General features: G+C 44.9%; 2 protein-coding genes across 2 annotated transcripts in view; both read right to left on the bottom strand.

Annotated features, from left to right (window-relative positions):
• Positions 1-9,342, bottom strand: part of LOC125758231 (uncharacterized) — a 31,471-nt gene extending 22,129 nt beyond the window's left edge. Inside the window, exons 1-2 of the mRNA XM_049415215.1 lie at positions 9,262-9,342; positions 6,466-6,568 (exon numbers count right to left, since the gene is read on the bottom strand). Of these exons, the coding sequence (XP_049271172.1) occupies positions 6,466-6,568; positions 9,262-9,342 (184 nt within the window). The remainder of the gene's footprint in view (positions 1-6,465; positions 6,569-9,261) is intronic.
• Positions 9,343-12,762: 3,420 nt separating this feature from the next.
• Positions 12,763-15,951, bottom strand: LOC119391259 (uncharacterized). Its single transcript, XM_037658937.2, has 4 exons — positions 15,722-15,951; positions 14,963-15,134; positions 13,531-13,670; positions 12,763-12,931 (listed from the first exon to the last, which is right to left on the bottom strand). Exons 1-4 carry the CDS (start codon positions 15,937-15,939, stop codon positions 12,763-12,765), a joined length of 699 nt encoding a protein of 232 aa, XP_037514865.2. The 5' UTR covers positions 15,940-15,951.
• Positions 15,952-25,242: the final 9,291 nt, after the last annotated feature.

The following is a 25,242-nucleotide window of genomic DNA, read 5'->3' as shown; positions in this document are numbered from 1 at the left end:
CGCCTGCGCAGTGGCGTAGCCAGGGGGTGGCACACCGGGCCCGTGCCCCCCGCACCCCCCCCCCCCCGCCGAAGTTTTTTGCCATGGCATACAGAGCCCAAAATGACACTCGACCACATCGGCCTGCCCGGCTCCCACTCCAGATCAAGGAAGTGCCCCCCCCCCCCCACGAAAAAAATTTCTGCCTACGCCCCTGCGCGTGCGCAGAATGCTTGTGTTCGATTCCTGCTGGGATCCTAATTTTTAAATTCGAAGCAGTTCTTAGCGAACCTTTGGTACTTTGAGCGTATCTATCTATCTATCTATCTATCTATCTATCTATCTATCTATCTATCTATCTATCTATCTATCTATCTATCTATCTATCTATCTATCTATCTATCTATCTATCTATCTATCTATCTATCTATCTATCTATCTATCTATCTATCTATCTATCTATCTATCTATCTAGCCGCCTACGTCTGGGTGCTCTCATGATCACCTCCTTAACTTGGTGTAGAGCAAAATTGGCATGGGAGGGTAAGAGGTTTTGACGAATATGACTGTCGGGCCATGACATGAATAACGTGAAAATCCTGTCGCGTACCTCGTCAAACCCTTTCCTACAGACACGTGTGGCACATACCCGCTTACCACGGGCATCGGTGTACGGGTATGCACCACAGGTGATTGACAGTTTATATCTACCCAGGAACGGCGAGAACAGACATTGATAATTTAAATGCGAAAGCGTTAAGAAAAGCCGACATCGGCAGCGTTGACCCGACGAATGGAAAGAATTAAAATTAGGATCCCAGCAGGAATCCAACCCAAGCATTCTGTGTGGCAATCAGGTATTCTGCCACAGAGCTACGCCAGGAAAAAACACGGCAACTGCATGGGCCGTTGGAAAAACGGCCGGGAATGCACAATGAGCGCGGCATGTAAATCATGACACAAAACCTGCATATCATGATTTACATGTTACCAACTCTCATTTACGTTCGTCATGCAGTCGCGTCGCGCAATACCAATTTTGGTGTACGTCAAGCAAGCGAAGCGGCCGCGAATGCATCATGAGCGTGGCAATTTATTCATGACATACATGACATGCATATCATGGTTTTCATCTTACCAACTGTCATTCATGTTCTTCATACAGTCACATCGCGCAATACCAATTTTGGTGTATATCAATCTACTGAAACTGCCGCTAGCGCATCATGAGCGTGGCATGTAAATCAGGTCGTACATGACTTGCATGTCATGATTTTCATGCTACCACGTCTCACTTACGTTCATCATGCAGTCGTGTCGCGTAACACCAATTTTGGTGTATAATCCGCAAGCGAAACGGACGCGAATGCACCATGAGCGTGGCATGTAAATCATGGCATACATGTCATGGATGTAATGGTTTTCATGCTACCACCTGTTATTCATGTTCTTCATAAAGTCACATCGCACAGTACCAATTTTGGTGTATATCAATCTAGCGAAACAGCCGCGAGTGCGCCATGAGCGTGGCATGTAAATCATGTCATACATGACATGCATATCATGATTTTCATGTTACCACGTGTCAGTTATGTTCGTCATACAGAAATGTCTCGTCATGCCAGTTCTCGTATGCATCCCTTCATTTAAACGGCCGCGAGCGCCCCGAGACCATGTCATGTATATCATGCTGCACATGACATGCGCGTCATGATTTGCATGTTAGGACCTGTCATTATGTTCGTCACGAACTCTTGCCACGCCGGGCCAATTTTGGTATATATGAAATTAACGGAACGGCCGCAAGAGCCCAAAGGCCGTGGAATGTAAATCATGCTGTTCATGACATGCGTGTCATGATTTTCATGATATGACCTGTCATTTATCTTGGTGATAAGGCCATGTTATGACACACCAGTTTTGGTATACATCCGATTAACGGAACGGCCAGGGAGTCCAAAGGCCGTGTAATGTAAATCATGCTGTTCATGATATGCGTGTCATGATTTTCATGATATGGCCTGTCATTTATGTTCGTAATAAGGCCATGTTATGACACACCAATTTTGGTATACATCCGATTAACGAAACGGCCAGGAGAGCACAAAGTCGTAGGCGGATAGATAGATAGATAGATAGATAGATAGATAGATAGATAGATAGATAGATAGATAGATAGATAGATAGATAGATAGATAGATAGATAGATAGATAGATAGATAGATAGATAGATACGCTCAAAGTCGCAGAAGTTCGCTAAGAAATGCTTCGCATTTAAAAACAGCCCATGCAGGCGTAATGGCGGTGCAACGTCAATTCTGGTTGTGATAATGGCTATCTAATTTTACAAGAAAGCAATGAACAGTACATATGTACTCGTATGGTAGAGGCGTCATATCAGATTAACGTCTGTGGTTTCAGTGTTGGCTCGGCTCTTATAGCAGTCTAATAAAGATTTCATTTGTATTACTATGATGAAGGAACCTATATTGAAGCATTGTTCGACCCCGGAGGAATACATTAACAAAAGTTGCGTATGATATTCACATGATTGCACCACAAAGTGCACTTAGTTTCAATAATACTGGCCTATGTACTATAACGTGAGGGCTGACGTTACGTCGCATATTCGACACTGCCACTGCCCTTGCGGGACTCCATGTAGTCACTGCGGCCCGCTGGCTGAGGTGAGTTTGAGACCCCTGCTGTAGACTCTGCACAGTGGTTTAAAGTTAGTGGGCGCGTTCACAACCGCGGGCGTTTGATACCGACGCGGCCTCCGCCGTGTCACCTTTATGCCGTGTGCTAAACAGCTTCGCTGGTCATCCACACTAAATGAGTGGTATGTCTCCCTAAATTTGTCTCTGCTTCGCTGTGATCGAGTTCCACCGGCTGAAACTGCATACACGTGCAAGACGCGCCATAATGTGTCGGTACCTTCTCGAGTGTTTTCAATAGTACCACTCAGATTGTACGCACGATGCGAAATGTGGAGCACATTCTGGACCTCATGCAAGCATCAGTAGTTGTGCTGAAATACTTGGAAAATCAGCGCGAACACGACGGAGACACAAGACGAGAAGGACACGGAACGAGTGCTGTCTAACAACTGAAGTTTACTGAAACAAAAACGAACGCGCGAAAAACTAAAAACCAACACCATGCGTGCGTAGGAATTTTAGGTCACGTGAAAGAAACTGCTAAGCGTGCGTACGCCGCAATCTAGCAAACAAGCATAAGGTTCAGATATGCAATCATCACACATAATTTTGATGAAGAATGCTTCCGCAAGTACACGAGCCCTTACCTCTCTACCTTACTGCAATTTGTGATGAAATGTTCGCCGGCTTATTTATACACCTGTAAATTGCTGGCGCGTTAGATTCACAGTTGCAGTGTTTTTCACCATCACAACAACGTGACATCATATAAAAGACTCGTTGTTCTCCGAAAGTGCATCTGGTGGGCTTGAGTGGCCTTGAGATGACCTCCAGCTCCCTGCGGAATCATTAATCTAAAGACAGAGATATGCGTGCTGTACATACCTTCATGGAAACAGTCATATTTGATCTTTCAGTGTTAAACTTGTAACACAGCTTGCTTGATGAAAATGCACATAGCGCAATGTGCATTTTGGCGGCATTACAAAAGTCGTCACCGGCAGGGATACGTGGTAACATTTCTACGTCTAATTTGCGCGTTCTTTTATTAGCGACGCCTTTTCACTGCGATTGTCGACAACATTGAAAGAGAAAAAAAAATGTTTACGAAGCTCGCACTAAATCGCGCAAGGCCTGAAACATTACATTACATTAAAGTGGAGTTGGACGAAAAATAGATGAAATTTACATAAAAAACAAATCTATGCCCTGCTTGCACCACCTAAGTATCGCAGGCGAAAATCGGTAAATTAGATGAAAGAACAAAATGTACTAAAATTTCGATTGAAAAAGAGAAAATAGAAAAATAAAAAATAAAAAAAATTGATCCCACCACCTAGCGAAACCACTTCCAAGGGAAATATTCTCTAGATTACATACTACGGTTTCTCTTCATTTTGACTTACAATTGTTTTGATGCAATGGATCTCCGATGAGCTCGTCTTGACTAACAAGTCTTCCATTCTTTTCTTTTCCTCTTGTCTCTCTTGTGTATGAAGCAGCGAAACTGGACGATTCTGAGGTTTAATCTGGTTGCTTCTCGGTTGTTGCTAGTCTTTTAACTAGGTCAATCAGGACACGGATGTCCAAGCTTCAGAACCGAGCGTTCGCGCCTCTCATGGATCTACGGGCACGTCGTCGTTGACGTAGGACTTCCATCGCTTCCGGCTGTTCTCGCAGCCGCCGTTGCCTTTCCCGTTCCCTAGTATGGCAGCTTCGCACAAGTCGTGCCAAGCCTGAAGGAAGAGCGCAGCTGGGTGGCGCTCTTTGTTTCTCATTATTTTAACACGAAAGTGTTTTATGCCGGGGTCCACCAAGTACATCCGTCACGGATATGACGTTGATAAAATGGACGCCAACGGGTGAGAAAGAAAAAAACCAAGAAAAAGATACCCCGCTGGGAATCGAACCCACGACGTTGCGGCCGCGACGGCAAGCGCCCGACGCTCTACCGACTAAGCCAACTCGGGAGATGCTAGGCACGGCGCGAACGCGCCTTATATCTTTCCCACCTTCTCTTTCGCGGCGGGCGGAGCGGGGCGGTGCCGCCGTCTGTGAGAGGTGAAAAGAAGTAATGCTTCACGATCGACACTTACTAGCGCTTACTCCGAGATTGCACGTGATATCGGAGGTCATGGTTAAAGCGTCTCGATACCAGAGAGGTAGACTGGCCGCGCTGGCGTCGCCGAGGCACCCATGACGCAGTTACGTTCTTTGCCTTTGGATTCGTGTTAGCGTGCGTCGGCTCATCGGAGTAGTGCAGCTTCCACGTGCACGAACGGGATTTCTCTGCCGCCGACTGCTTCAATTGCGAGAGCACCGACTAACAAAACTGCTGCAATATGCGTTGCAGAAAGGACGCGATTTCGACGGGCGAATGTCGTGCCTTGGTGGAGCGAGAGCAGCGCCTGCGAGACAGAGGCCAGAGGGACGCACGCGTTTGCGGCTCAGGCTACGAACCTCTACCTCCCGCGTTGAAGTGCAGTGTGTGTTATGTATGCATGAGCACAGGCGTCGGCTACCCATTACTAGAAAGCGCACACCGTGCCGTTTCTCTCCTTAATTGACGACGCTTTGAAGAAGTGCATACCGGGTACCAATGTTGATTATGAGCTTGTTGATATCATCCTTACGCGGGATTCACGATTCGCTGTGTCCAAATATATGTTCGCACCGTCAGCTACCACAATGGTCTAATCATGATCATGGGCGTTAGTCGTCGCGATAGAGACATGCTGTCAACATGGGTGCATCCACGTCAAACGGTGCTATAGCTGCCAAACACGAATAGACATTGTACAAGCTCTCATATATCATAAGCACTACTTCTGTGAAGACACGTTTCACTTTCGTGTTATACCGATTCCTATGACGGAGGGATCAGCCATGTTTTTTTCTCTTTCTTTCGTTTTTGCCTTTGTTTATTGTACCTCTATTTTGCACATGCTTCTTGATTTCTATTTCTTTCTCTTGCTCGCTCTTTTTATCTTTATTTTTTCTTCCGTTTCTTTGTCTTTGCTTTTTTTTCTCTCTTTCTCTCTGTTTCTTTTTCTGTTTTTGTGTTTCTTTCTTTATCTTTCTGTGTCTTTATCTGTCTTTCTATATTTTTGTCTTTATTCCCATTATTTGTCTCTATTTTTCTCTTTCTATAGCTTTCTCTCTCTTTGCGAACCAGTGGTGAGTAGTGAGATTTGCCAAATTTCTGTGGCACATACCCGTGAGAATAGCCATTTCTTGGTCTAATTGTTGCCTTCATATTTAGTGGACCATTGGTGGGTAGTGGGATTTGCCCAATTTCTGTGGCCCATACCCGTTCATCATCTCATCTGATTAGCCGCCAAAATTACGGCTAGCTCAAACAGCTTCGCTGTTACAAAATATTTAGAGAGGATATTGCCGTATTATTGAGACAAGTCTATATCTGCTAACGACATTCCTCCATGTTGCTCAAATTGCGGACACGTACAGCACCAGTGAGTAAATTCACCGCATCATAAGTAACCGTAGAAGTCTCTTTAATGTACAGAAGATAAGGATGGTATATTCCAGATAACAAATTGTCGACCGCAGAAGGTTTAAGCGTCGGACCGTAGATTCTAGGTAATCGTTCTCAGAAAACGCATCCATTTAGACGGTTTAAACGACCAAAACTGAAAAGGCGTGGCGCATAAGCTGCGAGAATGTTCATATAAATTGAATATATATATGTATACATATACGCGAAATTCTTATAATGAGAGGCAAGCTGAAATGTTTGCCGCCTTGTGCGTCAACCCGTGAGCGTACGTCGACACTTCTCGGAGCCTCTTAGTTCCGTTCAGCGTACGCGTGCCGTCGTTGTCGCACTTGCCAGGCCAGTCTTCGCACTCCAAGTCGAAAAGCGCGATGCTCAACTCGAACTCCGTGTACCGAACTTTCATCCAGCACAACTGCAAGGGAAACGAGACAAGAATTAGACAATATGAAAATACGCACGTGCGGGGGCATTTATCCGAGAGAAAAATGCGCTTAATTATTCCATAGATCGGTCACGAGAAACGATGGAAGAGAAATTAAAAAACATGGCTGATCCCTCCGTCATAGGAATCGGTATAACACGAAAGTGAAACGTGTCTTCACAGAAGTAGTGCTTATGATATATGAGAGCTTGTACAATGTCTATTCGTGTTTGGCAGCTATAGCACCGTTTGACGTGGATGCACCCATGTTGACAGCATGTCTCTATCGCGACGACTAACGCCCATGATCATGATTAGACCATTGTGGTAGCTGACGGTGCGAACATATATTTGGACATAGCGAATCGTGAATCCCGCGTAAGGATGATATCAACAAGCTCATAATCAACATTGGTACCCGGTATGCACTTCTTCAAAGCGTCGTCAATTAAGGAGAGAAACGGCACGGTGTGCGCTTTCTAGTAATGGGTAGCCGACGCCTGTGCTCATGCATACATAACACACACTGCACTTCAACGCGGGAGGTAGAGGTTCGTAGCCTGAGCCGCAAACGCGTGCGTCCCTCTGGCCTCTGTCTCGCAGGCGCTGCTCTCGCTCCACAAGGCACGACATTCGCCCGTCGAAATCGCGTCCTTTCTGCAACGCATATTGCAGCAGTTTTGTTAGTCGGTGCTCTCGCAATTGAAGCAGTCGGCGGCAGAGAAATCCCGTTCGTGCACGTGGAAGCTGCACTACTCCGATGAGCCGACGCACGCTAACACGAATCCAAAGGCAAAGAACGTAACTGCGTCATGGGTGCCTCGGCGACGCCAGCGCGGCCAGTCTACCTCTCTGGTATCGAGACGCTTAACCATGACCTCCGATATCACGTGCAATCTCGGAGTAAGCGCTAGTAAGTGTCGATCGTGAAGCATTACTTCTTTTCACCTCTCACAGACGGCGGCACCGCCCCGCTCCGCCCGCCGCGAAAGAGAAGGTGGGAAAGATATAAGGCGCGTTCGCGCCGTGCCTAGCATCTCCCGAGTTGGCTTAGTCGGTAGAGCGTCGGGCGCTTGCCGTCGCGGCCGCAACGTCGTGGGTTCGATTCCCAGCGGGGTATCTTTTTCTTGGTTTTTTTCTTTCTCACCCGTTGGCGTCCATTTTATCAACGTCATATCCGTGACGGATGTACTTGGTGGACCCCGGCATAAAACACTTTCGTGTTAAAAAAAAGAAGATAAATGTGGCTTTGAACATGTTTTTTTTAAAATAATTGCTTGTTCTACTCTAGCATTCTTGTAATCTTTAAGACGATACATCAGCCCTAAAAGCGAGAAGAGGGTGGTTAATCAGTAAAATGACAATGGCAGTGCGGTACAACATATGTATACTTAAGATCAAATAAGTGTATTCAGCAGTGATGGCAGTGGGCAGTCCCACGTGATCAATTGGAAATGTGACTGTTATTCTTAAGCCTGCATGTATACACATCACACACTTTGTATTTATCGTGTATTAATCTACCACTATAGTCCTTCATAAAGAAAGCGACAGAATCCCAATAAAGAAGGGCGTACGACAGGGAGACACGATCTCTCCAATGCTATTCACCGCGTGTTTACAGGAGGGTTTTCAGGGCCCTAGATTGGGAAGAACTAGGGATAAGAGTTAATGGAGAGTATCTCAGTAACCTGCGCTTCGCTGATGACATTGCATTGATGAGTAACGCGGGAGACGAATTACAGCTCATGATTACTGAACTGGATACAGAAAGTAGAAGAGTAGGTCTGAAAATTAATATGCATAAAACTAAAGTAATGTGGAACAATCTTGGCAGAGAACAGCGCTTCGCGATAGGTGGCGAGGACGCTGGAAGTTGTAAAGGAGTACGTCTACTTAGGACAGCTAGTAACCGCGGAGCCGAACCATGAGAGTGAAATAACTAGAAGAATAAGGATGGGATGGGGCTCATTCGGCAAGCATTATCAAATCATGAATGGTAGTCTACCACTATCTCTCAAGAGGAAGGTATATAACAGCTGCATCTTACCGGTACTTACCTACGGAGCAGAAACCTGGAGACTTACAAAGAGGGTTCACTAAAATTGAGGACGACGCAGCGAGCGATGGAAAGGAAAATGATAGGTGTAACCTTAAGAGACAGGAAGAGAGCAGAGTGGGTCAGGGAACAAACGGGGGTTAAGGATATCATAGTTGAAATTAAGAAGAAGAAATGGATATGGGCCGGCCACGTAGCACGTCGGTCAGGATAACCGGTGGTCATTAAGGGTAACTGACTGGATTCCAAGAGAGGGCAAACGCGTGAGGGGAAGACAGAAAATTAGGTGGGTAGATGAGATTAAGAAGTTTGCAGGTATAACGTGGCAACAGAAAGCACAGGACCGGGTTGATTGGCGGAACATGGGAGAGGCCTTTGCCCTGCAGTGGGCGTAGACAGGCTGATGATGATGATGATGATGATGATGAATCTACCTAGCCTCCCAGCACCACGCTTAAAATATATATACTATATAGTTTGAAGTTCCTCTATAGCTGTGTGCATTTGAACCCTCGCCGCACACGTCCTTCAAGCGCCATATATACGCTCAACTAGTGTTGCGCCCCGAGTTTCCTCCCATAGTGAGCGAAGGATTAGTTCTCGGCATTAGCACGGACCGACTGACCCCGACTGCATTCTTGGAGACCGCATTGGCGGTGCAATGCCGGATGGTGCGCTGCAAGCTCACATACACTGGACGGAGCATTTAGGCTGTGCTCTTGGGGTGTGTCCCTCTATCACTTTATTGCTAAGTGTGATAGCTATGCTCTGGGAACGGCGTGAATTTTATTTCGGTGCGTCGACAGTGCACCCACGTTGGTGCTCGGTGAGGATAGTTCAGCATATTGTTTACTGGAGATTAAACTTGGCGTTGCGGTTACGTATTTGAGCATTCGAAGTACAAATTGTATATTCTAAAGTCCATGCAATTCTGCTAAAACGTCAACAAGCTAACATAACGACACACATATCAGCTATATCGTTGTTTACGACTTGTTTACGAATCTCTATTCTATTTACGGAACAAGCATCGCGAATAGTGTGTCCACTTTCAATGTGAGTGAAAAGCTGCGAATACCCCACGATACTGAGAAGCGCAAATGGGAAATATGAGCTAATACTTTGTATTTGCATTACTTCTTAACTTGCATTAATACTGCTTTCATGTTACTCTTCTCTTAGGGTAAAACAACGATATTTTTTTTGGTGCACACAAATCTTTATTTTTTTTGTGTGTGTGTGTATAATGGCTCGGAATATCTTAAGAGCAGCCTTCTATCTGACTCACGCTACAACTTTTATCGCGTGGTTTTCTCAAATTGTGATCAGATTGGTTGAGCGGTTTTACTGAATTTCTTATGAGTTCGACGAATATTTCACTTTCTTGAGGCATACAAGGCAACACACGAAGAATGGAGAAACGTAGACCGAACACGAGAATGACAATAAGCGGCCCCGTTAGCCGCAGGAAGATGAATCAACGACAAGCTCAGCAAACTATTACTTTCAAATATTTCACTAGGGGAGTTGATTGTAGCTCTAGGTGACATTCTAATGATACAAAATGTCAGGTACGCTATATAATTCAAGACACTCCTATAGCATCAAGTGATGAAGAGATCATTGAACACGCAATGCCGCTGGAGCCAAAGTTTCGATAAGACGACTTGGCTTTGTCAAGGCAACAATTGACGAGGACAGGTACACTTGTCGAAACACTGACTACAGCTAGCTTTCTTTTTCAACGCGTTTTTTTAGATGCGAAGCATCTTATGGCGGAGTTCAATCCGGTGGTGGTGTGCGGTGTGACCATCCCTACTGCGCATGCGCGAACCCTCTCCACACACCTCCTCTCCCACTTTCCCCCATCTCACTTCCCCTCCCCTTCCCCTCTCCTCTCTCCCCTTCCCCTCTCCCACTTTCTCCCTCTCCATTTCCCTCTCTCCTCTACCTCTCCACTTCCCCTCTGAAACGCGGGCTCGACATGCCGACACGCTGCTTCGCATTGCCTCATGGTTCCCTTTTTTATCCCTTATTCAAGCCTCAATATTCTCATGAACTTCTCCCTTGTTTGGACTCCTATAGCACAGTAAGACAGAGCACTCCGTTAGCACACATGTAGCGGTAACATTTCAGAAAAAGACGGGTACCTTCTTTTTAATATGCTTTGCAATCTCGTAAACGGCGACGTCTCCTCTGTTCACGGTGAACGGTGTATAGCGTTTCTGGTCCAACTGCGTGTCGTTTCCGAATCCCTCGATATTTTTATATACGCCATAGTAGCACGCCTGTCGAAGAGAGATGCGAAAAACTTGGAACGTGCAGCCAGCGCATCCCTGCCAACGCAGTTGTCTTTTACACACGGCTAAATATGTAGTGAGACAAATGAACCAGTTATCACAAAACTGGCGTTAGCATCACGTAGGTAAATACCAGGGTTTCACACTGTATCTTCAAGAACAATTGACGCAACATCGCACTTGCGTCTGCTGTTATTCACGTGAACGTGTACAAAATATTGCACTTTTGAAGCTAAATACAGCCGTATTAATCATGATAAGGCAATGATTTTGCATGCATTTTGATGAGGCAATGATTGCAGCGACAAAAATGACCCCTCAGGTTTCTAACGTTACGTTCGTTCGGGATTTTCCCGTCGCTGCTGATTATTCGAGAAGTATTTGGGTATTTTGGTATTTCGAATATTCACTATTCTTTTCTAGTACGGAATCGGGTAGGAAGGAATCCGACTCGCTAGTCGAAATTTTCGAATATTCGCACACGCCTACATCGTATTACTGACGCCTATGCTGCGTAGTACTGCTCGGCTATGCGGGTGGATGTTCGCGTCGTCTCCAGTGGCCATGACTATTTCCTTTGAAATTTTCCCAGAGTTTGTACTAGCATGAAGTTATATAGAGGTGGGTGTTGCAGACTGTGTTAATGTAGCGTTTTCAGTGCCTATGGTGTTGTAGTCCATGTGTTAACCTTGTGTTTCTTGAGCCCACGTATGTTGTAGACAGTGTGCTACCATAGCGTTTATAGCTACTACAATTGTAGTACGTGTGTTAGCCAAGTTTTCTTTTTTCTTTTTTTTTGCGCGGGCCTATAGGTGTTCTATTTCGTGTGTTAACCAAGTGGTTTCAGTTCCTATGATTTTGTAGCCCGTTGGCTAACCTTGTGGTCTTAGTGCCTATAGCTTGTGTAGCGCGCGCGTTAACCTATTGTGTTTTAGTGCCTGTCTGCTTACAAGTACATTACCTCAGTGAATTCTTTACAGCGTCAGAATTCTACGCCTACACGCGTAATTTGTACTGCCTCGTCGGTTAATCTAGACCTGTTACACAGCGTGGAGATATCGTATCGCAAACAGTGCACGCGCAATGTTTTTAAAAGTTGATGCAGCTCCTCACATCACTCGACGTGGTCGGAATTGTGTAATTGCTCTTCTTGCAGGGGTTGTCGAGTTCCTCCGCAGCCGCTGCCTCGTATACGCGTGTGCACAGGGAGAATGACACTGAGATCGAAAGCTGCTTGTTCCACCTCGTGCTCTTGTTGACCCAGTCCAGTACTTGAACCTGAAAGGGAAATTATACTTACGTAAGCATTCTACATTCTTAGTCATAGGAGGAAACTAATAAGCTATGCAACCTTGCTGCTTATAGGTGATGATATGCGGACATATCGGCATGCCCGAAATTCAAAGCGAGTACCGCTAACGAATATCATGCAACAAAATAATCCGCGAAACCTTACATGAACGTTATATAAAATGGAATGTGTTACGATCTGGCCTTTGCGTTGCGGAGAAAACGTGGGCAATAGCGACACCTTTTCGATGACTTACAACATCATGCCTTCTTCGTGCTCTAAAAGCTCAACAAAGGTCTTTTATGCATGTCCCTGCCGACGAATGGCCATAAGGAAAGCTTGTTCGAGTATAATTACGGCTTGTATTGATGTGTAAATACGAGAGTTCACTATAAGGTGACAGTTTGGGCATGTTGGTAAGACGTGATCGAAACTAAAAGCGTACAAGAAGAAGACAGAGAAGAGACATGAGACACACGAGCGCTTGTGTGTCTCAGGCCTCTTCTCCGTCCTCGTCTTGGGCGCTTTTGGTTTGTCATGAAGAGATTCCTGAAGGCAAACTTACCGCGCCCCAGATGTTGGTGTTGTTGTCCCCACTGTTGTTATACGGGGTCGCCCCTGTGATCCAGCACGAAGGGTAGCTGGCCTTGTACTCGTCCTCCGTGAAGTGCGTCCAGGGCACGAAACCGTCAACTTGAAATCGCCTGGGAAATGAACGCGCCCGAGAGAGCCGTCCAAAAAGGTGGCGCTTATTATTCGAATCATCATATAAATTCACGCACTGTGTATTCTAAGAAACAAAATTCTACTTGCATCTGGTCCTTCACGTAGTAATATGTAGGTGCAGGTCGTGGGCCTTGTTCGAATATGAGCAATGAAACTAGATTCTTATGGCTAGGGGCTGGTGTACAGCTTTCAGGATTTCATAGACTCCCAAACCAAATATGTCGGTCACGAGGCAGACCAAATGTGAATGTTCCTTCGAAGCAAATGTGATTAAACCAAAGCTTTCTTATTCCTGTCATGTCAGCCAACAGGAAAGTGGAACGAAACTAAAGTTAGCTAAAGTGAAAGCAAGAAAATGAACTACAAAGACGCTGATGCACAATGTATTTACATGGTAGTTTAAATACCACCTGGAGTCGTCTCGATAAGCTTAAGAAATTCGCGTGATCTAGGTCACACAGCCGGTCGTGTAATCGTGCAGTAACCAAGCGTCTCCAGCTACCCATTATACTTAACAACAGTCGTTATGAAACAGACGGAGACAGCTAGGTAAATTGTTCCCCACATCGGTTCTTACTGTAGGTTGTTGTTGACTTCCTTGAGGAACTCCATGCTGTTCACTGGCCAAATCCGAATGCCCAGAATGACGAGGCCGAATTCGGGGGCGGGTGGCTGCGGATGGTCCTTCTTGAGCTGTTCTCCCCTTTTTCGCAACTTCTGCACGTGTGAGCACAATATATTGGTCGCCACTACAGAATTTCTTTTGATTTTGTTAGCCTGCAAGCCGCAAGTAGCCTTTCTTTAGCGAAATTGATACACTATATAATGTTATAAATGTTCAACGTGGGACTTAAATAATTGTTTATGGCTCTTTTATTGCGAAATAACGTTAGAATATTAAGCGTAAAATGGAACCCGGTAGATGTCATCGTACCCATCGAAAGGAAAGAATATTGAACGTGAAAACCGGGATGGAATTGAAACATGTTGAAAGGCGTTCATTGGGGTGCACCTTTCTAACTGATCATCGGCGCACCTACACTGTTTTTCAGGATCGCATACGCTAATGTCTGTGCTTACCATGAATGTAACGCGTAAGTGCGCGTTTACAGCGATTTGCCGGTGGGCTTAAATGCAGGGACTTTGAGACCATGTCTTTTCCAACGACGCTGCTTTTCGCGCTTCGTAAATGATAAGTGCGACGCACGCTACACTTTTCCAAAGGAATCAGCCGGCCACGATGGGTGAAAGATAAGAATTTGCAAGGAATCTAGAGGAGGGCATCAAATAGTTTTAGAAATGGGGTCCCAAAGACCTTGGGCACCCTAAGAGATTGGGAGCCGCCATGGCGCATGCGCACAACCCAAGCCGCTGTTGGGCTCTTGCGCTTGATAGTGAGTTTTAGAACTGGGGCTCCAGTGGCTTGGTCCCCAATTCTGGATTGAAGATCCCAATCCTTAATAGGGCCCAATGTAATTGCACAAACTCTTAGAATGAAAATACATATAGACACCGTTGTGCTTCAGTTTGAAAGATTTGATTACTCATGTGCGTATGCAAAAAAGAAGCAGCATTCTTTTGTCTACAGAGTGTAATAAAATACATTCTTGTAGACACTTCCAATTTTAGGTTTCTGTATATATATATATATATATATATATATATATATATATATATATATATATATATATATATATTATATATAATATATAATATATATATATATATATATATATATATATATATATATATACTGTTCTTTGACAAAGGCCGGTTTCTACCAGGCGAAACTTTAGGAAATAAAATATGAAAAAGCAACGTACAACTATGTCTGCAATGAGCCAACTAATGCTATCGCATTAAAAAATGTATCATGAACCAGCTAAATGTCTCGCCTACCCGTTTATTTGAATGTCGTTTGCCTTGAGCTACTTCAGCTTTCACTGAAGCTCTAGTGCTTGGACGTAGCTTGTCGAACTGCCGCTTTACATTAACTGTGCAAAACCTACCTTGAGCATATCGAACACAGCCTTCACTTCTTTCTTAATATTCATCCTCAGCCATGGCTTGCACTCGAGGTCGAGGATGGCGTAGTGGTAGATCTTCTTCGTTGTCCAGTATTCGACCATTTTGGCTCGTCCCGCGTTGTTATCCATGTCTTGCTGCGCTTTGGAGATGTTCCTGTGAATCCAGTGATGCGTCAGAAGGAGGGCTAATTTTGTTCCATGCGTCGTAAGTCATTTCATATTACGAGACTTTTTTTTTGCCTCAGGGCAGCCAGCTTTCTGATATCAATGGCGGCAAGCGTAGATGCATCAAGGGGGCTCCGGCATGCTGACAGAGTACTCAATACATCTCGTTCGTAGTTCGTGTCATTTTCTACAACGCTCTTTCTTGAGATACTGCCCAAATCATTCTTTTTGTAAATAATCAGAGATAAATTTTCACTTACTCACCCAAGTTTCTTTTCCCTCTTAACTCTTGGTAAGTTTTAGCCGTAGTGGTTGATCGTTGGTAATTGCTTCAGGGAGCATAAACTGTTGCGGAGATGAGCTGTTGTTCGCTCATGTTCGCTGAAGTATTGACAACAAAATCCAAGGCAGTTAGGTAGGTGTAATTAAGCGTTGTATTAACGCAGTTCTCTTGCTATTTATGCTCAATTTTCACTGCACTTTCCATTCAGTTCCACGTGATCGCGCCTCAACTAACCGATCATCACTAATCGTGCGATCATCACTAGTCGGTGGGTGATGTGTAGCCTAACTCACAGGTGCGGCAGCTGGATGGCGTACTTCGTCCTTGTCGCCTTCTGAGCATTGCCGAGGAGCTGCTGGGTGATCGGATTGCTGTCGTCCAGCAAGGTGTCCCGTCCTCGAGTGTAAAGCGGTATAAAAGCGTAGTCGCAGAAGGGGTCCAGGTTAATCTTATCGTGGGAATAGTTGGTCGCGAAGGTCCCGAAAGTGCACCATACCAGATTGCGTTCCATAAATCGAGGGCCGAGTGTCGCTGCATAGATAAGAAGATTGTAATAACCTTTTTTAAATTTCTTCCTCTAATATCGTTTATCTAAACAGTTGTTACTTCTAAATGCATCTGTAGACTGCCTTGTTTCTCTCCCGCCCATCAGGCCAGCAAAATTTTGGCATATAGGTATTTGAAGCGAATAGCTTTAACGGCCCATATTTGTACTTGTACACCAAATGAGAAACAACGTGGTTTTGGTAATTATTCGTTAGCATAGCAGGACATGCAATCAGACTATTCCCAACAGGAGTCTTTTTTGTTCTTTTAAACAGCTGTACAACTGCTTTGAACACACGCTGCATGTTGTCTCACGGTTTCATTACGTATTCCCAGATTCGAAGTAAGCGTAATGCGTCAGATACGATGCCTCCTTGCTATGAACTGTCACCTTACGCAATGTGATCATTGCAAATCGTTGTATGAGCATCTGCGCAAAGACGATAAGCAATGAGTCCACTTTGTCCACCCTTCCTAGCGTGCCCATCATGTTTAGCGTCCACGCCATGTTTCGAAGTCTCAGAATCGAGGAGCCGTTTTTTACACCAGAAAGTGCGGCATTTTAGTAAATGTCATGTCAGTCGAACCACAGAGCTACCGAACATTGTTTGCCTCAACCAAGTTATGTATATGTCGTTCTCTTTTAATTTTTTTGCGAGTTTATTAAGCAACAAACCAAACATTTCTTATGAAAACTGCAGTTGCTGAGTGCTACATGTGCAGATCATAGCCACAGTATAGTAGACAACCGTATTTCGGATGCGTGGCATTTTTGCTGGCCTATTTCGTCACCCGATATCAAACTTCTTATCACATGAGGGTGCAGCTCTCCTCGCTTCTGCCGGTGTACCGGTGACGCTATCAAATTATCTCACCGGCAAGCAAATCGGATTTACCAAATTTTATATAATTTATATAGAACCTTCTACTGCAAATGTCTTAGTGAAATTCAAAGTACCAATTTCTACAGATTTTCCCGACTCTGCGTATGCCAGAAATTACATAGCGCGCATCGTATAGTTCATTAAGAAGTAGTCAACTTACTTATTGTGGGGGTGCTCGTAGTCGTAGTAGTGGTAGTTGTGGATGTAGTGGTGGTAGTTGTGGTTGTAGTGGTAGTAGTTGTGGTCGTGGTGGTAGTAGTTTTGGTTTTAGTGGTGGTAGTTTTGGTTTTAGTGGTGGTAGTTTTGGTTGTAGTGGTGGTAGTTTTGGTTGTAGTGGTGGTAGTTTTGGTTGTAGTGGTGGTAGTTGAGGTTGCAGTGGTGGGGGCTGTGGTTGTAGTGGTAGTAGTTGTGGTGGTACCAGTTGTGGTCGTGGTGGTAGTAGGTGCGGTTGTTGTGGTAGTAGTTGTAGTTGTGGTGGTTGTTGTGGTTGGCGCCTTTGTAGTCGGTGTTGTGGTCGCTGGGTTTGGCGCTGAAACGAGAAGCACACAGGAAGGGCAGTTCACGGTCGTATCAGTTCCCACGAAGTTCAATTCGGTTATTTGAGACAACTATCACATCAGAAAATTAGTGGTATTCGCGAACTTTGAGGCAGTTTATGCTTGTCACAACATTTACTGTAACGACTGCGGGTAGTAGCTGCCAAGTTAGTAACTTTGCTACCATGACACTTACTACATAGAATTACTGCCTACCGGGACAAAGTACAGTTACTACTACAATCCCAATTACCTACAATTAGTACCCTGGAGCCTCTTCATTAGTGGTGTATAACGCAGAAAATGAGCCCCTCGGATAATGCCCCTTCTTTCATACCTACAGGGAAGTATCAATATGAAGTTAGTAAGTTTGCTACCATGACATTCTTTAGCATGTTAGTACGGCTACTAAAATTAGTGAACCACAACTATCCGACAATAGGTTTAGACTTATTTGGTTTATGCTTGTATACCGTTGGCATTTTCATACAAAGTGTAAATTATTGCAAAGGCATAAGGTCAAACAAAAAAAGGGAAGTGGTACGGTCATTTGGCTCATGGAGTTTAACATCCCAAAGCAACTCAGGCTGTGAGAGACTAGTTCCTATCCCGCTGCCCCCCTCCCCGTTTTGTCATGTTATATCCGAGCCACAACCTATGTCTGTGCATTTATTCACAAAACATTCCCTGTAGACATCTTTGGGAATATGATATGGTTTGTATGCCCGTAAGGTATCTTGGTATACGGCGTCCGGAGACAGACACGATTCACATGTAAACGCATTCTTTTTCTGCTTCCGATATTCGCTATCTTGATAAACAGTGAACTATTGACCTCACGTGCAAAGATAAAAATAGCCACCAGTGAGGGCCGATACGTTGGTTTGTGTCCTAGATATCTACTTTAGCACTATCTATGTTATAACATAAAGCCAGGCCAACTCACTGAAGCTTGGTGGACAGTTCAGATTCGAACGCATACGCCACATTGCGCGTATTCCTTTTATGTCAACCTGTCAGCAACAACGAATTTCTTACTCGCATCTCTTCGTGCGAACTGCGCAACTTCACCTCGCTGTAAACAATACTACGCAAGTATTACATGAAGAGTTCAGTGATCCTTCTCGTTAGGCCAGCATGTTCCTTGCAACAACGGCGTGGGCGGGACCACATAATGTGAGACAGCACGCCGAAAAGCACCTGATATGACGTAGTTTCTTTTGACTAATTGTTCGCCTAGGAGCCTTACTTGTTATGAGAATGAACACGAGGTAGCAAATCTGCGCCAGCAGAATGATGAGGAAAGAGAAGGCCATCGCAATGATGCACCTGGTGCGCCTGGTATTGGAGATGTAGGAATATAAAGAGTGAAAGCGAAGCATTGATTAGCCACAAATGTTTGGAAGGCGTACCACCACCAGTAGCTACAAATCTACGGTTATACACGAATGCTTAAATTGGCCATACGTTTACAGGTTGGTCGAAGCTTTCGCGACATTTCTGATGGGATACGAGGAACTGCCCCCGCAGCAGCCCTCTCGTATAAGGTACATATTAATGCTCGCTTCGAAGCCATCTTAATTTCGCCAGTTGTATGGCAACCGGTTAAAGCGTTCCAACGTTTTAACAGGTTGCGGGCTCAAGCCTGTTGGCTCGCAGAAGCCACCCGGTCCGTGTCTAGCATGTGTCTCGATAGTAACAATCAAGGCCGCATTGGCACGCTTGAACGCTATGCTGTTTTTTTGTTTTAATAGAGTATTACGTTAACCGAGTCGTTGCGTAATTGAACCAAGGACAGTGGCTTAAAACATTTGTGGCAAAGCGAAATATAAAGGAAAAAAGAAAGAAGGCGAGGGCAGCATAGGATATTGGCACCCTAACCTGCCTGCTTCTTGCTTTGTTGCCTTTTGATTTCGCTCTGCACCACAAAACTTCGTTAAGTTATGTTTGTGCTTCTAGAAAGCGTGGAACAAACTGCACTAAGCAGCGCGGCCGCTCCTCATAGAATCTCATGCAGATATGGAACACTGGAAAATAATATAGCTGTTTCGTTTGTGAAAGGGAATAGGTCGTCTAAGCTTAGTATTAAAGCTGTCGTTAAACAAACGCAGCTTATTAATAGCGGTGGGCATTATGAGAATGCCATAAAAACGAGCGGCGGAATATTACCATTACTGAAGTGAAAGCTATAAAAATAGAGATGCGAAGCTAGTTAATTTTTTAAACACTTCTAAAACAAACGACAGGCCGTCTGATCGCATATATCGCTAAAAACTCCAGCCGAAAGGTTTTTTTTGTTTACGATTACAAAGCGCTTCGTGACACTCAATTACAGCTTGAGGGAATGCGCTTTGTGGCGATATCACGTAACAACTGAACTCGCGTACCATGGGTTCTTAGCTGAGTGTCGTCTTGGGTGGTACGATGTCGACGGGCTGTAAAATTGTGCGGCAAGCATCAGGTTAGGATGCCATAAATGCGCTGTTCTGTCCAGAATTTCTGGTCGAGTGGGAGATACGCCAAAATGTGCAGGAGCCCTTACTTTGTTCAGCATTAACATGAAATTTTAGCATCGTGCGTGGTGCGGGTTACTGAGGCAGACTACTCAACGACATCCATAATAATTTAATATTACTTGATTAAGCTAAACAAGAGTGCTAAAATATTTACATATCTCTAAATCAGTCGTCAGTTAAATATCCGAAGGGTACTGGTCCTTTGTGCAGAAACCAGCTTTCTATTACGAACCATATCGTAGTAGGGGGCTCAGTAGTTATTCCAGCCCAATGCTCCACGTGCATCTAATCAACTGCAAGATAGTTAATCTTCACACTAAATTAGCATATTACTATAAGATCTCGACATGTTCGAATTTACGACAAAATGGTGCTATTTTTGTACATGTTTCGCCGAAGTCATTTCAAGACCATTCCACAAAATGACCTTAAGTTCAGTTTTTTTCATCTTATTCGCAAAGCTGTTATGATCAGAAGAGCAAGGGATCTCTTCAAATAAAAACAAACCCCATCCCTCGAGTCTTTTGGCATACACTATTCTGAATAAAAAAATCGAACATTAACTTGTCAATACTTACATTCCCGCTGAACATGAGAAAGCGAAAGAAGACCACAGGGAAATACATGGTAGGTTAAAGGTATTTTTTGTAATTCTTGTCTTACATGTTTTTGTCGACGTGTGCACAATATTAAAATAGTTTGCTATTTTAATATTGTGCACTTGAAGTTAAGCAAGACATTAGCTATATAAGGAACCGGAAGATTCGAGCTACGATCTTGAAAATGTTGAAACGTTGCATTTCATTGATATCCAGGCATGTCAACCGCAGGACTGTTGGCTTTTTTGGAGAATGAATGCTGACTTTTTATACTGCTTTTACGTCACTGCGATGTCAGTGACCTGACACTTACGACGGCAAAAAATTTAAACCTAATATATTCGAATGAAGGCATCGTGCCTTTCCCAAAGTGTTTCCTTGGTAAGGATATAACCTGGACCAGGAAAGCAAAGAAAGTGAAAAGTATCTTTAGCTTATCTTCGGATCTTTAGTGCTGCTAGAGAGTCACCCTGTTAACTACATGCTTGTGGCGCCTTAGTAGATTCTGCAAAGCAATTAAAAATGCAGAAATCTTTATTTCACTCACGTGGGTGCAATGGAAGGGCAGATTCTAGGGCGTCCTTCTCCTCTGTATGCGAAACATGCAGAAAAAAAAAGAGTGTCAGGGCTACAAGGGTTTAAAATAATGCGTTGGTAACTGCCGTAATGTTCGAATGACTGCAAGGCTTTACAATAAAATTTTCCGATAAACGAAAACGCTATTTGTGAATGTTAGCGAGATTTAACTGGGATTGTTATTTAACAACACAGTTTGCGACGTGCACTCTTCTTAAATACAAAACCAGATAGTATTTTCGTTCTGAAGAGTTATAACGCAATATCTGTTTTGTATTTGAAAATATTTATAGCTTCCTAACTGTACTCGCAACAACATCCGATATTCAGTGAATCAACCGGCGAGCTTCTTGTGATAGCATGACCTGTTCATTGATCAGCGTCGACGATGCTGCAGCTTTCTTTGCAAAAAGTGGAAACGTTTTTACACAGCATACATATTTAAAAGAAGAGGGTCAGAAAAGTGTTACGCTTACCTTCAGTTCGCGTCGATGGCAGTGTTGACGCCGTTGACGCAACTACAAGGTGATATTGGGTAAAAAATGGTAGAGAACATTTCTCAATCCGGTTGTGGCATCAACGCAGAATGCATTCGAAGTTCTGTGTTCTGCAGCGAAGCTATTCGGCGTAATTTCACAATGACTTTTTTTTTTAACAGCGGCAAGTGGCGGCCATGGTGCCAAGCGTTCACGTGACATAAATTAGCTTTCGGAGAAACGTGGACACAGAACCGATGAAGTGGTTTTATAAGGCAGTAATTACGCGAAGCATGAACGAACGGACTTTAAACGTTTAAAGCTCGGCTATTATGACGCATCGAGGACTGTTGGTGCTGTGTGTAAAGAGGCCAAAGCAATACTCGGTGAGAGGTCAATTAGAACTCATACCCTTACATGGTTCCCTGCTCATATGGGCTCCATGGTAGGGGGGATTATCAATCTCAATGAGTTGGCCCACTCCAGGGCGCGAGGGTTAACTATCCGCGACCATGGAGGACTTCTGGGACAACCTGGAGGATTGGTAAATAGGGATCAACCGACCACGTACAATGAAATTACTTTACATTTCGCTATGGGTAGGAGAGTCTTCCCGCCTCCAGCTCGGAAGTTAAACAGGGCGCAGGCTTTGACACTGAGATTGCTGCAAACTGAAACATATCCTAACCCTGCCTTTCTGCACAAGCTTTATCCTGATGTTTACTTAACTAACTCATGTACGAAATGTGGCGGTTTAGCCACCTTACACCACATGCTCTGGGAGTGCCCCTCGGTACGTGGCACTGATACAGCATCGGCCAGCAAGTGGGGCTCCGCTCTGAGGAGTCCGGACATTCAGTCACAACTTTGGGCTGTCCAGAGGGCCCACGATGCGGCGGTAGGTCTCGGCCTGACTGTCCCGTCGTGGGAGCGGCCCGCCGCGTGCTAAGGCACACGCCTCCGGACTTTGTTAATAAAGTTATTCCAATCCAATTCAATTATGATGCATTTGAATATGTGCGGGTAGATTACTTTACGGGCGGGTTTCGGCGCTGCCATATTTTGCTGTACCCTTGCCGTTTTGTGTCTTTAAACCAAACGAACAGCGCTACAGGTAAACGCATACGCATGAAAACTGTTGGTTTGGTGCAATCGACATTTCATGGCCTTATCAATTCACGTCGCGTTATCCAGAGTAGGCGAACATTAGCTTAACGGTCCAAGGTGGCGGCGCCCATGTGTCTTAAATAAAATCTTCTACACGACGAATAAATTGCACAATTCGCATACTCCTGCTTAGCATTCAGGTAGTAGGAACCGAGACCCTTAGAACTTTCTGACAGCGTGAGAACTATGTCACACACCAAGGCTCTTAGCTGGGCTAGTTGGTTTACGTACACTATGACGCAGCAGGGATGAAATGACGAACAGGACGAAGCTTTGTGTCTTGTTCGTTCTTTCGCCTGATTCAATGTTCAGCTGTTTCGATATAAACTGTGTCGTGACCACAGCTGTCCCTGACGTCTGAGTCACTCGACTATGTAATGATTACAGTGCCTTGCAAAATGGCTACATCACTTCCGTATCAAAGGTGTTGGCATCGCTTTGACGTACTCGGCTGGTCAACTCTGCGCCAGCCGTGTCACTGCATTGCAAACGGACATCTCACTTCCTCTTACGACTATGAAGCGTACACATGCATGCAAGACATTCTCCCACAGCTCTAGTCGCGAAGGTGCTTAGATTAAATGAAATTCTAGAAAGCCCAAAGGGAATCATTCGACTCACCTGAGTCAGTCGACAAGCTGGTGAGCGTCGTGCGGCTTCGGGTGGTGTCTGCAGCCGTCCCGGTGTCCTCGCTGTCACGAGTCTCGCCAGACGTGATGGTCATACGGGACGTGGCTGTTTCCAGGGCAAACAAACAAGCAAAGCAAAATATGAAAACTACTTCCGCAAGTTGAAGTTTTCGGCTATCATGAAAACAAACCATGGTCTGATAAGTGTGTACAAACTTAGACGGCCGCCCAGACAGCTTTGCCTTTCACAAGACGTGGCGTGCCCGCTGCTCTTACCTCATTTTTTTCCAGCAGACATTTTACTCCTACATAGAGAATCCCACCTGCGCTCGACACGTGCACTTATTGCCCACCGCGGATTAGACCTTGCCGGTGGTTCTAACTCGCTTAGTCGAGATTGGACTCGGGAGGATGCGTCCGAACGGCGCGGTTTCCCCTGCGGTTCGGATTGCGTGGGAATGTGGGGCTCTAATGCCTACTTAGTGTGGTCCTTCAAGTCCTGCACCTACCACGGAGGCAAACCTCGCCAAGAGCATACCCTGTTCACCTCAGTGCGGCGCACTTTAGAAAACGGTAACTTTAGAACTCTATAAAAAGTACTAAAAGTAACGCCCATATTTTTTTCTTGACTTTTTTTCCCCAACTTAATCGACTCTCTCTTCGCGGTATTTAGCTGCCCACTGTCGTCAGCAACGTGTTCAGTACGTGTGAAACGAGCTGTATACACGCGCTAAATATCAAACCACAGATAAACGAGACGACGAGATGTCAATGCATTGATGTCTGTAGTGTATTGGGCGCTATCGGCTCAGTCTACGCGGGTATCATACCTCTTGTGTCAACTAGTACGGATCACCGCGGTTATCTCCGGACTTCTAGGCTCCCAGTTGCTGTCCACAGAGCAAGTTGTATACGCCGTATGCTTAGCATATGCCACATGTCCAGGAAGACAGCATGGAGCGCAAACCCAGGGGCTCAATTTTGCTGACATCTTGTTTATTTTTATTGTGCTGCCAAGCTGTTGCGCGCACACGTGTTCAGTGCGTGTGAAACGAGCTGTATACACGCGCTAAATATCAAACCACAGATAAACGAGACGACGAGATGTCAATGCATTGATGTCTGTAGTGACCTACAGACATCAATACCTAGCTGAGGAACACTGAGGAAATGAACACTGAGCAACACTGAGTAAATGTTGCGCGCATATGGTTAAGCGCTTAGTACATGCAGCTAGAAAGAAACAAAACGGAAGAATCCTTACACATGGTGACGTCGAAACGTCCGCACACGATCCAGGGGAACCACAGAAGACCAGGCTGCGAAGTCAGCTTTCGCGGCGGAGAGCTAAGACCCGAGAGAGGACGCAGCGTGCTGCCGATCATGAGAGGCTCGAATCTTCTTCTGTGTGATGGTGATAGCGGTGACGACGAGGGCGATGGTATTAAAGATATTGGCACGCGTTCGAGGAGATTGGCCAATAATAGGGCGAATTCTCCAGGTCTTGTCAAACGCGTGCATCGTCGACATTTTCTAGATTAGGACGATATCAAGGTATGTTCATAGAATAAGTTCTAAGTTACGAAATAAAGAAAACAACCGGATTGTTCCGGCCCACTAAATAATTCGACAATACTTCGTAGTGGGTATCAGCCAACAGCCCGGTTCTCACGGCACATCCCGCATCGGCGTCCATATCAGGAGCTGTAATGAGGGCACGTGCAACCGCGATGGACTTCTTGAACACAGCAATAAGTAATTTTCCAAAGTATATACACATCTTTTATTCCCTTGGAGCATTGATTTTTTTCCATTAATGAGAAATTGAAGTAACTAGTCTTTACGATGTTGCGTGCCTCTTTAAATGTTTCATCAGCGCAGGCCT

The sequence above is a fragment of the Rhipicephalus sanguineus genome, chromosome 4, assembly GCF_013339695.2.
Source record: "Rhipicephalus sanguineus isolate Rsan-2018 chromosome 4, BIME_Rsan_1.4, whole genome shotgun sequence".
Taxonomy (NCBI): Eukaryota; Metazoa; Arthropoda; class Arachnida; order Ixodida; family Ixodidae; genus Rhipicephalus; species Rhipicephalus sanguineus.
Note: the sequence above shows the minus strand (reverse complement) of the source record. Positions and strands in the feature narration are given on the sequence as shown.

Coding starts and splice junctions, on each gene's coding strand:
- LOC119391259 (XM_037658937.2), bottom strand. CDS start 15,939: ATGGAACGCAATCTGGTATGGTGCACTTTCGGGACCTTCGCGACCAAC. Junction 15,135..15,721: donor GCCATCCAGCTGCCGCACCT/GTGAGTTAGGCT, acceptor CTGGATTCACAG/GAACATCTCCAAAGCGCAGC. Junction 12,932..13,530: donor GAAGTCAACAACAACCTACA/GTAAGAACCGAT, acceptor TTCATTTCCCAG/GCGATTTCAAGTTGACGGTT.